This window comes from Oncorhynchus kisutch, linkage group LG19 (assembly GCF_002021735.2).
Source record: "Oncorhynchus kisutch isolate 150728-3 linkage group LG19, Okis_V2, whole genome shotgun sequence".
Taxonomy (NCBI): Eukaryota; Metazoa; Chordata; class Actinopteri; order Salmoniformes; family Salmonidae; genus Oncorhynchus; species Oncorhynchus kisutch.
The window spans coordinates 5,072,725-5,087,345 of NC_034192.2; the positions used below are offsets into that span (position 1 = coordinate 5,072,725).

Genomic DNA, 14,621 nt, shown 5'->3' on the forward strand with positions numbered 1-14,621 from the left:
TGTGTCATTTCATAGTTTTGATGTCTTCATTATTATTCTACAATATAAAGAAAACCCCTTGAATGAGTAGGTGTGTCCAAACTTTGGACTGGTACGGTATATCTATGCTTCTAAGTTCCTTATTTGTTCCTAACCACTCCTCTCCTAACCTTGGCCCCAACAGGCTCCAAGGCCATGGGCTACTCCAATGGGCTGTTTGACTGCCAGTCGCCCACCTCTCCCTTCCTGGGAAGCCTGCGGGCGCTGCACCTGCTGGAGGACCTGCGGGCGGCACTGGAGATGATGGACCAGGATGAGCGGGAGGGCCTCCGCTGCCAGGTCCCTGACACCACCGCCGACGGCCTAGTGGAGTGGCTGCAGCAGGGTCAATTGGTAGGTAACTCCCTCAGTTCTCTTACTGTTGCAAATGCAAACACTGTTAATGTTAGTCTGTATTTTTACTATTGTTAAAGACATGCTCTGGAACTAAGTATTTGTTAAACCTGTTAAATGTGTATTTCATACATGCAGAATTACTGTCTTAGCTCAATCGGCCATGAAATCCCTGTCTTGAAAGCAACTGTTTTTCGGGAAGGAGTGCTGCTCTATATTCCCATCATTTGCCCCGTCATGGGCCAGCCTCCTAGCAATTCCAGTTCTAGACAATTAGCTTCAACCCCTTGCCATTTGAGTGGCAGCTAGTTAGATACACACACACACAGCAGAGAGAGAGCAATGATGTGGTACATAAACTTTTGGCTCGTGAGCGCTACTTTCAGAACTATTGGCTAAAAGGGATACAGAAGCACCGGAGAATCTCTTTAATGCCTGATATATTCAGAAGTTGAGTGTAATCATGGAAAATGTATTGCTGATGAGTATTCCACACATGAAGATCAAAGTACTTTTATTTAGACTAGATTCCTTTTATGTGATTGCATGGGCAGTGGTCTGCTTTGTGTCTTCTTACCTGTTATTTATATCTTTATTACTTTGATTGTATGGCTATTGTGTGATGACATGCTTTGTGAGTGACGAAGTGTCTCTGGAGTGGTGTCTGAAATGGTTTCCATCCTCTTCACTGGAGGTGACTCGCAGTGCGGCACAGTTTTCCTCCCCCTCAAGCCCTTTCTTTCTCTGTGTGAAATATGAGAAGAGGAGTTTAGTTTTTGATTCAATTTCCACTTTAGTCACACACAAAGCACTTGCATGTGAGAACCCTATCGACCTTCACGTGGCTCTCAAATAACATGCATTTCACGTGTGTCCCGTCCGCCCCCTCCCCCCAGGGAAAAATCATGTGATGTCTTTCAATGTAGGGATGCTATGACACCTGAATACTGTATGCTGGCCTTTGAGATGGAGCGGTACCTCTTCCATATGACTGGAGGCTGCTCTATTCCTAGGGTCAAGAGTCTTTCCTGGTATGGTGATAGGGCAAAGTGTTATTCCTGACCATATTTATGGCCTCTCTAAGACCTTGGCGATCAGCCGTCTGATGGCTTTGGTTGTTTGATTTCAGACCAACGGAAATGACTCCGCCATGATCTACCAGGATCGACTGTCACGGGTGGAGAGCGATAAGGAGTGTCTCGTCCTCCAGGTGTGTGTCACGAGGCCATGAACAAGCAGAGACCAGCTTTAACAAATAGGAAATACCACCCCATATTGAGAAAATGTGTACATTAGCAAATACATTGTACATGCAAACCGTACATTAGCAAGGGTGCTCTGTTTTAAAGTGTATTTGATAGGTAGCTGTTGAATTCAGTAGTTTTTACCTATTCATGGTGTGAGTGGAAGACCTGCATCACCGAGCATGCTCTTAGATCACTAACCCATACCCTGAAAACAACACGCAGATGACATGTGGCATATTATTGAGTGACGACTGTCCCCAGGTGAGTGTTCTCTCAGACCAGGTGGAGGTGCAGGGGGAGAAGATCAGGGATCTGGACATGTGTCTGGAGGAGCACAGAGAGAAACTCGACGCTACTGAAGAAACGCTGCAGCAGGTGAGGCCCCAGCAGGGTTGCAGTGTATTATGGTTATTAGCAGGATGTTCTGTCTTATTATGAGACAGAACCTTGGGCTCAAGGTATTGGTCAGCCTTTTGATCCAAATGATCTTTCTGATTGAACACTGTTTAATACACTTCGCTCCTACTGTTCTGTGACTGAAACTATGACTGTATGTCCTGTGCAGGAGTTCTTGACCAGGTCCACCCTGGAGACCCAGAAGCTGGAGCTGATGACCGAGGTGTCTAGTCTGAAACTGAAGCTGACCACTGTGGCGAGAGATCGCAGGGATAGTGAGGTACACGGATGCATTATGGGAATCGACTCACCCTCACAGAGATATCATGTCTTTGGCAGATATTTGGAGTTTCGTTCAACGGCAGGCAGACGTCTTATCATAGTAGAATGTGAGTTTATATGAATCTTGGCAGTCACCCAAACGTTTAATAGTTCACACTGAGACCATGCAGAGGTCCGTCTCCGTTGGATGGAGTGGGCCCTGATCCGTCATGCAGATCCTGGCCCGGGTGGATTGGCTGGCAGGGAGTGCCAAAACACCCCCTTGGTCCAGCAGCTGTTTCCTCTCATAAAATAATGAATCTCCCCTCCAGAGAAGCTGGGAGTCTGACAGTCAGGGATTCCATACACCTAATCCACGAGCACTGAGCAGGCCTGGGCTGGAGGAATCAGGATATTGGATCCTGAGTGTGGGTTTCCCGACACTACTATAACCTTTAGGGAGCAGTGTGTGGAAAAGCAATGTCTTCCATATATGTTTAATGTTGGGCTTTGTTCGGCTGTAAATCACACACCCCTGAGTCTGATCCATTTCTTCTTTCCTACCCACGGTGCTCTGGGTAGTTTTACTCTTGTCTAAATGTATGCGTTGTGAATCATGTAGCACATTCTTGTTTAATGACGATGCATATTTCCTGAGTGCTCCATCTATACAGTAATTGCTCCAAGGTACAGGAGTATGTATTATCCATGACATAAAAGCAGTTTGACCATGACGCTTCCTTCCAAATCAAGAATCTGTCTCCGTGTTGGCGTGGGCTTCTCTGTGTCTCGCTCTCTAAATAATCTTTGGTGCCTCATTGGGGATTTTTCACTCCACAAAAACATCCCCAAAATTTGCTCCAAAACTCTCAGCTGACCCCCCTTGGGCTTGTGGGTAATGTAGTCTTTTACCTCCCCAGGGGTTGTACCAGGAAGTCAATGACCTGCGGTTCAGGGTGACCGATATGGAGAATAAAAGACTGCAGTGTGAGAAGAAACTTAAATCCACCAAAGTGAGTAGCATGGCTAAGAATCTGTCTGCAATACGAAGGACTTAGATCAATCTGTTCACATTAGATTGTGCATGACATATGGTCCACAGATTACGTTTGACTCACTCTACACTTTTTCTACATCATGTAGGTACTGAATCTATCGTTCCCTTGTGTGTTGGTTATATATCACTGCTTTCACTCTTAATACCACCTTCCTTCAGGGTTTTATACCCCTTGTCTCCTCTCTCCTCATCTCTCACTCCTGCTTGGCTAACTTCTCCCCTGCAACGTGCTAACCTGTGCAGCCCTAGGAATGGAACATGGGCAGGTTGAAGTTCACTGGAGGTGTGGTGCAGAAGTTAACAGAGTGCTCTGCTTTTCCCTGTCTGTCCCTACAGGCCTCTCAACCTTCCCTCTGTCCATTGACCCTATCCGCTTTTCCAACTTTCACCACACTTCCACTTTGACTAAGTTCTCCTACCAGCTAAGTATAAGTTGCAGATTTCTTAACACACTAGTTTTTCTTCACTTCCTACCTTGATCCCCTTAATTGTATGTTAACTGTACATTGATGCTAAAATGTCTTAAACCTTTGGCTAAGTAAGCTAAACTAATGGGTGGAGCTGAACGGTCACGGATGACCTTCTGCTGGAGATTAACATCCCAATGGAGCTGTTCTTTCTCAGTGGAATGTGAAAGAAACTGACATGTTTACAGTGTTTGTTGTATGGTTCTCTGGTTAAGACACCAGTCCTCTGGTAGAATGTATCCTCACTCTAACCTTATTCTGGGGCATACTGCCCTGCATCACAGTTGGCATCAGACTGGGGTTTTACTTTCAGTTTGGTCAAACTCTGTCTAGCTGGGTTTTTATCTAGATCTTGGCCTGTATTCATAAAGCGTCTCTTACGAAGAGTGCTTCTCTAGTAGGATTTTTACATGTTCGATAAAAATGAATGGACAGGGGATCTGATCCTAGATCAACACTCCTAAGGGGTACACTACAACGCAGGTTCATTGGGTTAGCCAGCTGACTTTAATAAACAACCAGAAATAGCTACTGATTTTCTGGTTCATTAAGAAAGCTAAATTTAGGTGTTTTTGGTTGTTGAGTCAATTAGGCCATGCCCATTCAAGTTTATCTCTAAAAAAGTCATTTGTGAATATTTAGGCAAGTTAGCTGATTGATCGTGCTTTATAGTCTACCCCTCTACTCCTCGACACTTTATGAATATGGGCCTAGATATGTATCTGTAGTTTAATGAGGTCAGAATGGTCCCGAACATGATCCTCTCCCATTCAGGAGGAACTGCAGACTCTTCAGAGGCAGCTGGAGGAGCTGAGGAGGCTAAGAGACCAGGCTACACAGGGAGTGCTGACCCCAGACAGAACAGATGGAGAGAAAGGTGGGAGTACGGTTACTAGACATGTGGGAGGGAGGGGAACCTCACTTCACTCTCATACACACGAGGAGCCATAATATTTCAATAGGCTTAACTTGCACCTTGACAGATTTACGGCAACATTTTTCCAACATTCCTTTTCCTAATTCGTCTGCAGTTATTTCTGCCCTTAAGTCCCCTTAAGTAATGATGGGTACCATCAAGACATGGCCTGAGCATTGGGCTTTCCCCCTGAAATACAATGTTCAAAGCATCCTGTCTCACTCTCACACAGATGGGGAAGAAAGGGAGATGTTGTACTTTCCACCTTACTATCGTCTTATCTGTCTTCAGGGCTCATACCAAGCATGTTTAGACATGATCTCTGACTCTTTCAACCCACAGCTGAGGCTCTTATCACCCATTTACCAAAGGGGTATGCAATTTATGTAGAGTGCAATGTATTCACTTTAAGAATGTATTGTCCTTGAACCTGCCCCATATACTCCATATACTCCTGTATCTTAAGTGAACTTGACTTGCATGTTGTTCTTTATAGACTCCACCAGTGTGGGTAGACAGCAGTAGACACCAGACAATGTGTCTTTCTGTCTGATCCACGTGGGGCACGCTTGTTGTTTTCCAGATGTGGACATGCTGAGGATGAAGAGGGCCATGGATTCCCTGATGTCAGCTAGCAATGACAAGGTACTGAAGCTCCTGTTTACACTGTTTCATAAAGGCTGCTGTAGTTGACGCATGGGAATCTCAATGGCTTTTCTAACTCTGATCTACCATCCTTCACCCACAGGACCGGAGGATCGAGGAGCTTCAGGAGTCTATCACACGGTACAAGAAGGTCCAGGACTTGATGAAAGGTGAAACTATGTTAAAGGGGTGTGAAACTAGTAATGAATTGTTTTATCGGTATCATTGCAATAGTCCATTCATTTCTATTTATTGGACTAGATCAATCACATGTTTGATAGTGTAGAATAATGGACTTGATAATTTTGTGTAACAATTATAACTGTTCCCCGCCCAGACACACTGAATGAAGACAATTATGATGACATCCAGGATGACAGATCCCCCTCCATTCAGGTCGCCATGGATGCAGACCAGGCCACACTGGTGGTTAGGGAGGAGACAGGAAGGAGCTGTGACGAGGTAACAACCTCCCCTGTCATAACAATGTATCACACACAGGATGGACCCGAGACTAGACTTCCTTACCACAACGTAATGTGAGAGTCAACAGGCTTGGGGTATTGGTTTAGCTGGACAGCAACTACCTAACCATTTGAAACTGTCAACTGTGCTTTGCGACATTGACGACACATGAATTTAGTGACGTTGACTCTTGTATTCCTCTCTCATCCCCTCCTCCCAGATTCCATCTATTGCAGTGTTTTCAGAGCTGGTGCAGGAGAGCCTGATACAGGAGCCAGACACAGACAGGTGAGGTTGGCTTTTCTCTGGACAAACTACACTCCCATGGACTATTTGCACATTGGGTCACTGTTTTAGTTTGTCTGTATATTCATCATCTCTAGGTCTAGACTGTCGATTAACTTTCCTTTCTCTTTGCAGTCCACCAGAAGTCCCACCACATTCAGCAGGTAGCTTGGGCCACATAAACAGCAACACAGAGCAGGTAAGACTGTCCCCTCTCTCCTGGGGTGATGGTGAATAGTGGGTTAACTGGAAAGACCTTGACTTGCTGCCATCATGGAGTTTATATACAGTACCAGCCAAAAGTTTGGGTAAACCTACTCATTCAAGGGTTTTTCTATATTTGTACTATTTTCTACACTATGCGCAAACCAGATGGGATGGCGTATTGCTGCAGAATGCTGCGGTAGCCATGCTGGTTAAGTGTGCCTTGATTTCTAAATAAATCACTGACAGTGTCAACAGCAAAGCACCATCACACCACCTCTTCCATGCTTCACGGTGGGAATCACACATGTGGAGATCATCCGTTCACCTACCGTGCATCTTACAAAGACACAGCGGTTGGATCCCAAAATCTCAAATTTGGACTCATCAAAGGACAGATATCCACCAGTCTAAGTTCCATTGCTTATGTTTCTTGGCCCATGCAAGTCTCTTCTTATTATTGGTGTCCTTAGGTAGTGGTTTCTTGGCAGCAATTTGACCTTGAGGGCCCGATTTCACTCTGTTTTCTCCTCTGAACAGTTGAGGTTGAGATGTCTGTTATTTGAACTCTGCGAAGCTTTTATTTGGGCAGCAATTTCCGAGGCTGGTAACTCTAATGAACTTATCCTCTGAAGCAGAGGTAACTCTGGGTTTTCCTTTCCTGTGGAGGTCCTCATGAGAGCCAGTTTCATAGCACTTGATGGTTTTTGCAAATTGACTGACCTTCATGCCTTAAAGTAATGATGGATTGTCGTTTCTCTTTGCTTTTTTTAGCTGTTCTTGTCATAATTTGGACTTGGTCTTTTGCCAAATAGGGCTATCTATATACCACCCCTACCTTGTCAATCAATCAATCAAATGTATTTACAGAAACCTGAGGGGAGAGAGGGACTTAAATTCACACAGGAGAAATACTCCACATATAAGACTGATCCTAGCCCGACACACAAACTATTGCAGCATAAATACTGGAGGCTGAGACAGGAGGGGTCGGGAGACACTGGCCCCGTCCGACGATACCCCCGGCCAGGCAACTGATTGTCTCAAACGCATAAAGAAAGAAATTGCACAAATTAACTTTTTAACAAGGCACACCTGTTAATTGAAATGCATTCCAGGTGACTACCTCGTTTTTTTATTTAACCAGGTAGGCCAGTTGAGAACAAGTTCTTATTTACAACTGCGACCTGTCTGATTGTGAGAATGCCAAGAGTGTAAAGCTGTCATCAAGGCAAAGGGTGGCTACTTTGAAGAATCTCATAAACAAATCAAAATGTTTTTTTTATAACACTTTTTTTGGGGTTACTACATAATTCCATATGTGTAGTTTTGATGTCTTCACTATTATTCTACAATGTAGAAAATAGTAAAAATAAAGAAAACGCCTTGAATGCGTAGATGTCCAAACTTGACTGGCACTGTAAAAATATTTTTATTGTCACATACATCCGATAGGTGCAGTGAAATGTGTTGTTTTACAGGGTCAGCCATAGTAGTACAGTGCCGCTGGAGCAAATTAGAGTTCCGTGCCTTGCTCAAGGGCACATTGACAGATTTTTCACTTTGTCGGCTCGGGTGTTAGAACCAACAACCTTTCGGTTACGGACCCATTTCTCTAGCCTGACTGTCTTAAATCAGATCTCTCTACCCCCTATTTTTGTCACCCAAATTAGAACACTAGAGCCTCTTTGACCTTTTGACCTCTCAACGTGGGAGAGTCTCAGAGTCATGTCTCCCAAACGAGCCAGTCATAAAAGAAGGCATAGTTCTATCTCTTATCTCCCCCACATGGAGTGCGGAGTCACTGAGCCCCACTGTGACAGCTGACTGGACTCTGGACTGTCTGTCCGGATGATACGGAATCATAATAGCAATGGGTTGTTTTGAGCAATGTGTATTTTTGACAGGCATGTTACTCTACTGCCACCTGGTGGTACAACAGCAGAACTATGGAGCTGGTTCTATTGGGAGATTGACTTTGTTTACTGGCATGTCAAATATTTTATTAGATTTATGTACTCATAATGATCCCCTCCCCCTTTTCTAGACCACAGTTGAGGTGCCCAGCCCCCCATCCACCTCCCCATCAAACCCCAGCAGTAATGAAAGCTTTGGGAACAAGAAGGCCCGCTCCTCCTTTGGACGTGGTTTCTTCAAGATGCGTGGAGGCAAGAGGACGTCCAGCGCCCCAAATCTGGGTGAGTCTCATCGTTGGGGGGTGGGGCAGGAAGGGCACAGGGAGAAGGGTGCTCGTTCCTCTGCACGGGGTGGTATGAACAATAAATACTACTCTCTGTTCATGATGTAAAAAAAAACATTCACAGTTCAATACCTTAATGTGTGTTTTCTTATGTCTGTCTCTGTCTGTCTGGTAGTATTCACACTAGTTAACTATGTTCTGTCCTTGCTCTCTCTATTCTCCATGGCTCTATGTGATGTGAAGATCGCAGCCGGAGTGCGAGTGCGCCTACGTTGGGTACAGTACAGTAGTCTGCAGCGCAGAGCCCCACAGACGGGCCAGGCCTGCAGTATGGCAGATCAGGATGAACACTGGATGTGTGCAGGGATACTAGTGCAACAATGTGATCACCATCTACCATACAACCAGACCCATCGTAGACTAAATGAAACATCAGTCTGTTTTTCTGAACCCTCTTGAGGCTGATTGGATGGTTACATTGTTGTGTGAAGAATCCCTAGATATGCCCCTATCTCCATCTTCCCTACTCTTCATTTTTCACTTGTATCAAGCAAGTGAAAAGTTGAGTTGATCGCTGGTGTGAGCTGGGTTGGTTTTTAGTGGGATTTCTTTCCCCTTTTAAATCCTATCCAGTTGTTCCTTATCCATGACGTGACACCATCTGCAATGATGCCGCTTAACTCTGCTAGCTGTCCTTAAAGATGCGCCTCTGAGATTTGTCTTTTACTGTCGGAAATCTATGAATTTGCATCAGCAGTTCATGCCAACCAGTCCTTTGCATGTGCGGATCGAGTTGAGGTGCTTTTGAGTGGTTCTTGGCGTATTCCTGGTGGTGTTTAGTGGAAGATGTAGTCCAGAAGTGGTTGTGGTGGCCATTACAGCTGTAGTCCTTGGACAGTTTTGGCCTCCGGAGTTTCCTAAATAGTGGTGGATTGTCAGATGTCGGCTGTTGATCTAACAGGTGTGTGTGTTTTGAATCCAGCTGAGACCGAGCGTAATGGCACAGACCACTTGGACTTGGCTGGTGCCCCACCAGACAAACCTCAGGGAGGAGACAGCAGCCAGACCCTACCTTCCTCACCAGAGGCCAAGAAGAAGTCCAGAGGCTTTAAGAAGTTCTTAGGCAGGTTGGTTAAAATGTTCTCATTATTCCCTAAGTTTAGGAGGTGAGGAGTTAGTATGCAAGGAATTTGGGAAAGATGAATTAAGATGGAGCCAGGATTTTTAAATGAAACTATTGCTTTATTAACTGTAATACGAGGACAGAGGGTTTGCTGTAACACGAGGACAGAGCATGGCAGGATATTTAGGCGTGTTGTGTTCTGGCCCCTCTAGGCTGAAGAGAAGTCACTCCACCTCACTAGACCTGGAGGAGACTGAGTTCAGACGGGGAGGAGTCAGAGCCACGGCCGGCCCCCGACTGGGCTGGTCACGTGACCTGCAGCACAGCGCCAAGTATGTGAAGCTCACCTCTTACACACACAGAGAGACAGTCTAGTATCGGTAACTAGAAACGTAGAGGAAGGGATCAGAAGTTTATTGGAAATAAGTCTACAGTATTACAGTTTTTGGATTTTGTGGTGTCAGAGGAGCAAATGGGAATGAATGATGTACTGTTTACCCTCCACGTTAAAGGTGAGTGTGCTCGCTCTCTCCCCCCTCAGTGATGTGGACGCTCCATTTGCTCAGTGGAGTAAGGAGCAGGTGTGTTTGTGGCTGCATGAGCAGGGCCTGGGGCTGCAAGTGGCTCAAGCCCAGCAGTGGATCTGCTCAGGATTCACCCTGCTGCAGGCCTCCCAGCATGACCTGGAGAAGGTAGGACGGCTCAGTGGAGCTTCCAGGAGGCGTTTCGTGCATTCTGTGTTTAAGTTCTGTGTCGCTAGACATTTTAATGAAACCCACAAGGTTAAAGCTTATAGTAATGTTCACTTTGCTACATACAGTGGGGCAAAAAAGTATTTAGTCAGCCACCAATTGTGCAAGTTTTCCCACTTAAAAAGATGAGGCCTGTAATTTTCATCATAGGTACACTTCAACTATGACAGACAAAATGAGGAAAAAAATCATGAAAATCACATTGTGGGATTTTTTATGAATTTATTTGCAAATGTTGGTGGAAAATAAGTATTTGGTCAATAACAAAAATGTCTTTGTTATATACCCTTTGTTGGCAATTACAGAGGTCAAACGTTTTCTGTAAGTCTTCACAAGGTTCTCTCACACTGTTGCTGGTATTTTGGCCTATTCCTCCATGCAGATCTCCTCTAGAGCAAGGATGTTTTGGGGCTGTTGCTGGGCAACACGGACTTTCAACTCCCTCCAAAGATTTTCTATGGGGTTGAGATCTGGAGACTGGCTAGGCCACTCCAGGACCTTGAAATGCTTCTTACGAAGCCACTCATTCGTTGCCTGGGCGGTGTGTTTGGGATCATTGTCATGCTGAAAGACCCAGCCACGTTTCATCTTCAATGCCCTTGCTGATGGAAGGAGGTTTTCACTCAAAATCTCACGATACATGGCCCCATTCATTCTTTCCGTTTACATGGATCAGTCGTCCTGGTCCCTTTGCAGAAAAACAGCCCCAAAGCATGATGTTTCCACCCCCATGCTTCACAGTAGGTATGGTGTTCTTTGGATGCAACTCAGCATTCTTTGTCCTCCAAACACGACGAGTTGAGTTTTTACCAAAAAGTTATATTTTGGTTTGATCTGACCATATGACATTCTCCCAATCTTCTTCTGGATCATCCAAATGCTCTCTAGCAAACTTCAGACGGGCCTGGACATGTACTGGATTAAGCAGGGGGACACGTCTGGCACTGCAGGATTTGAGTCCCTGGCGGCGTAGTGTGTTACTGATGCTAGGCTTTGTTACTTTGGTCCCAGCTCTCTGCAGGTCATTCACTAGGTCCCCCCATGTGGTTCTGGGATTTTTGCTCACCGTTCTTGTGATCATTTTGACCCCACGGGGTGAGATCTTGTGTGGAGCCCCAGATCGAGGGAGATTATCAGTGGTCTTGTATGTCTTCCATTTCCTAATAATTGCTCCCACAGTTGATTTCTTCAAACCAAGCTGCTTACCTATTGCAGATTCAGTCTTCCCAGCCTGGTGCAGGTCTACAATTTTGTTTCTGGTGTCCTTTGACAGCTCTTTGGTCTTGGCCATAGTGGAGTTTGGAGTGTGACTGTTTGAGATTGTGGACAGGTGTCTTTTATACTGATAACAAGTTCAAACAGGTGCCATTAATACAGGTAACGAGTGGAGGACAGAGGAGCCTCTTAAAGAAGAAGTTACAGGTCTGTGAGAGCCAGAAATCTTGCTTGTTTGTAGGTGACCAAATACTTATTTTCCACCATAATTTGCAAATAAATTCATTAAAAATCCTACAATGTGATTTTCTGGATTTTTTTTCTTCTCATTTTGTCTGTCATAGTTGAAGTGTACCTATGTTAAAAAATTACGGGCCTCATCTTTTTAAGTGGGAGAACTTGCACAATTGGTGGCTGACTAAATACTTTTTTGCCCCACTGTATGTCCTGACAAACATCTATTTTCTCCATCACGCTCTTCCTAACTGTACAGTATGTGAGATGTCTTAAACAACCCATACATGTTTCTGTGGCAACAGGAGTTGGGGATCAAACAGCCCCTTCACAGGAAGAAGCTGCAGCTGGCTCTCCAGGCACTGGGATCAGAGGAGGATGTCAGCAAGGCCAAACTGGACCACAACTGGGTGACCAGTGAGTGACCACAGCCTCAGAGTTAGCAATGAAGAATTGAATACCTTTCTGTTTTGTGAATTGTTATTGATTGAGTTGTTTTGGTGTTTCTCAGGATGGCTTGATGACATTGGTCTGCCGCAGTATAAGAGCCAGTTTGATGAGGGGAGGGTCGATGGGCGAATGCTACACTACATGACTGTGGTGAGTGCTAAATTGCAATAGTCGGTCTAACGCGGCTAAAATGAATTAGAATCAATGTCAGAGGGGATGAATAAAGTCTATTAAATTAAATTAAATTTGTTTTTGTGTGATCATCTTTTGAATGTCTAGTGTCCTTTTATTTCCAATTGATTGACAGTAGACATTCTCCTAACAGAGATGAGTGTATGTCCCCTTCAGGATGACCTGCTGTCTCTAAAAGTGGGCAGTGTTCTCCACCACCTCAGCATCAAGAGAGCCATCCAGGTCCTCCGGCTCAACTTCTACGAGCCCAACTGCCTCCGCCGACGGCCCTCTGACGAGGTACGGTTTAGACACTACTAAATAAATGAAGTATCCCTCTTCCTCTCTCGTTCTTTCTGTCCCTGTGCGTTCATATCCATGTCCACTAGACATGGCCTCTCACTTCACCAGTTCAGTTACATTTCAGTGGTGTTATTCATGTAGGGAAAATAGTTTTTATTAACACCAACTTAAAAAAAAAATTCTCCCCAGAATAACATCACGCCAGCGGAGATCTCCCAGTGGACCAATCACAGAGTGATGGAGTGGCTGAGATCAGTGGACCTGGCTGAGTACGCTCCTAACCTGAGGGGAAGCGGTGTGCACGGGGGGGTCATGGTGAGAGGGAGGGGGGGGGGGGGTCTCTGTTTGAATTGGCTTGCCACTGACTCATTTCAGGAACACATGCCTTCATCAGCTTATACATACATTGACTGCCTTTTTACTGGTGTCTCACTCTTCATTTGCATCTCTCCTTGTCTCAGGTGCTGGAGCCTCGCTTCAATGTGGAGTCCCTAGCCCTTCTGCTCAACATCCCTCCCAACAAGACCCTGCTGCGCCGCCACCTGGCCACCCACTTCCACCTGCTCATCGGCTCCGCTGCCCAGCACAGCAAACAGGAGTGTCTGGAGAACCCTGACTACACCCTGCTCACTGCCACCGCCAAGGTCAAGGTAGGGTCAACTCGCTGTCTGTGAGGCAGCATCTTGTTCGACATACAGAGCTTTGGGGATCAGTGTAGGTTTATTGATCTGATCAGTGACCTTGGCTGTGTCCCTCCACTCTAAGTTGGCCTCATGACCACTTATGTGTGAATGGACTGGATAGGTTTGTGTCCTGTCAGATCAGTGGTCAGCAGGAAAAGGAGACGAGGACGGACTGCTTTTTAACTCTATCGGCACACAGACGTTTGTCCCCATTTGACCCACTCTTCCATCATCCTCTCTCCTCCTCCAGCCCAGAAGGCTGTCGTTCGGTGGCTTCGGGACCCTGCGTAAGAAGCGCCAGGAGGACAGCGAGGAGTACGTGTGCCCCATGGACGTGGAGATGCCCAAGAACAGCAGCTTCCAGGGGGGCCTGAGGAGCTACGAGGACGACCTGGACCAGTTGGAGCAGGTAAGGGACTGTCATTAACCACTTCCACTTCAGGGAATGTGTTACCTATATGGATATAGGTACTATTATGGGCGTTTTAGTGTGGCTTTTTGGCGCCCCTTCCACTATTTAATAAGCATTAATGATCATGCTTTAGGTGTGGCTAGAGCACTCTAATGAACAGATTAGGGTGGAATGTGGTACCACAAGAGGATGGCTTGTTTACTTTTCATTTTCCATGTGAAGTGCTCTTGAACACTGTCTGTATTCCTAGATGGAGGACTCGGAAGGGGCTGTGAGGCAGATAGGAGCATTTTCTGAGGAAATCGACAACCTGACGGTAAGAAGTCATTAAAATGCTCACATGAGGCCACCCAATTGGCGCAGCGGTCTAAGGTACTGCATTACAGTGCTAGAGGTGTCGCTACAGACCCGGGTTTGATCCTGGGTTGTATCACAACTGGCTGTGATCGGGCGTCCCATGGGGCGGTGCACAATTTGGCCCAGTGTCCGGGTTAGGGGAGAGTTTGGCCGGGGAGGGGGGCTTTACTTGGCTCATTGCGCTCTAGCAACTCCTTGTGGCTGGCTGGGTGCCTGCAGGCTGACCCCGGTCGTCAGTTCAACAGTGTTTCCTCTGACACATTGGTGTGGCTGGCTTCCGGGTTAAGCGGGTGGGTGTTAAGAAGTGAGGTTTGGTGGATCATGTTTCGGAGAACGCATTACTCAAACTTCGCCGCCCATTGGGGAGTTGCAGCGATGAGACAAGATCGAAAAAATAAGTAAAATA

The 14,621-nt window shown here is 45.8% G+C and overlaps 1 protein-coding gene across 2 annotated transcripts in view; it reads left to right on the forward strand.

The window, feature by feature from the left end:
• The window catches only part of LOC109910293 (liprin-beta-1-like), a 31,069-nt gene that overhangs the window by 15,102 nt on the left and 1,346 nt on the right, over nucleotides 1-14,621 (forward strand). The window contains exons 3-25 of one of the 2 annotated variants that reach the window (XM_020509438.2): nucleotides 164-372; nucleotides 1,502-1,582; nucleotides 1,881-1,994; nucleotides 2,185-2,295; nucleotides 3,197-3,289; nucleotides 4,575-4,677; nucleotides 5,300-5,361; nucleotides 5,465-5,531; nucleotides 5,699-5,823; nucleotides 6,047-6,114; nucleotides 6,247-6,310; nucleotides 8,363-8,513; nucleotides 8,759-8,791; nucleotides 9,498-9,642; nucleotides 9,851-9,970; nucleotides 10,180-10,330; nucleotides 12,145-12,256; nucleotides 12,351-12,439; nucleotides 12,638-12,760; nucleotides 12,953-13,078; nucleotides 13,225-13,413; nucleotides 13,697-13,855; nucleotides 14,109-14,174. In XM_020509438.2, the coding sequence (XP_020365027.1) occupies nucleotides 164-372; nucleotides 1,502-1,582; nucleotides 1,881-1,994; nucleotides 2,185-2,295; nucleotides 3,197-3,289; nucleotides 4,575-4,677; nucleotides 5,300-5,361; nucleotides 5,465-5,531; nucleotides 5,699-5,823; nucleotides 6,047-6,114; nucleotides 6,247-6,310; nucleotides 8,363-8,513; nucleotides 8,759-8,791; nucleotides 9,498-9,642; nucleotides 9,851-9,970; nucleotides 10,180-10,330; nucleotides 12,145-12,256; nucleotides 12,351-12,439; nucleotides 12,638-12,760; nucleotides 12,953-13,078; nucleotides 13,225-13,413; nucleotides 13,697-13,855; nucleotides 14,109-14,174 (2,561 nt within the window). The remainder of the gene's footprint in view (nucleotides 1-163; nucleotides 373-1,501; nucleotides 1,583-1,880; nucleotides 1,995-2,184; nucleotides 2,296-3,196; nucleotides 3,290-4,574; nucleotides 4,678-5,299; nucleotides 5,362-5,464; nucleotides 5,532-5,698; nucleotides 5,824-6,046; nucleotides 6,115-6,246; nucleotides 6,311-8,362; nucleotides 8,514-8,758; nucleotides 8,792-9,497; nucleotides 9,643-9,850; nucleotides 9,971-10,179; nucleotides 10,331-12,144; nucleotides 12,257-12,350; nucleotides 12,440-12,637; nucleotides 12,761-12,952; nucleotides 13,079-13,224; nucleotides 13,414-13,696; nucleotides 13,856-14,108; nucleotides 14,175-14,621) is intronic. The other variant, XM_020509439.2, reaches the window with a different exon arrangement.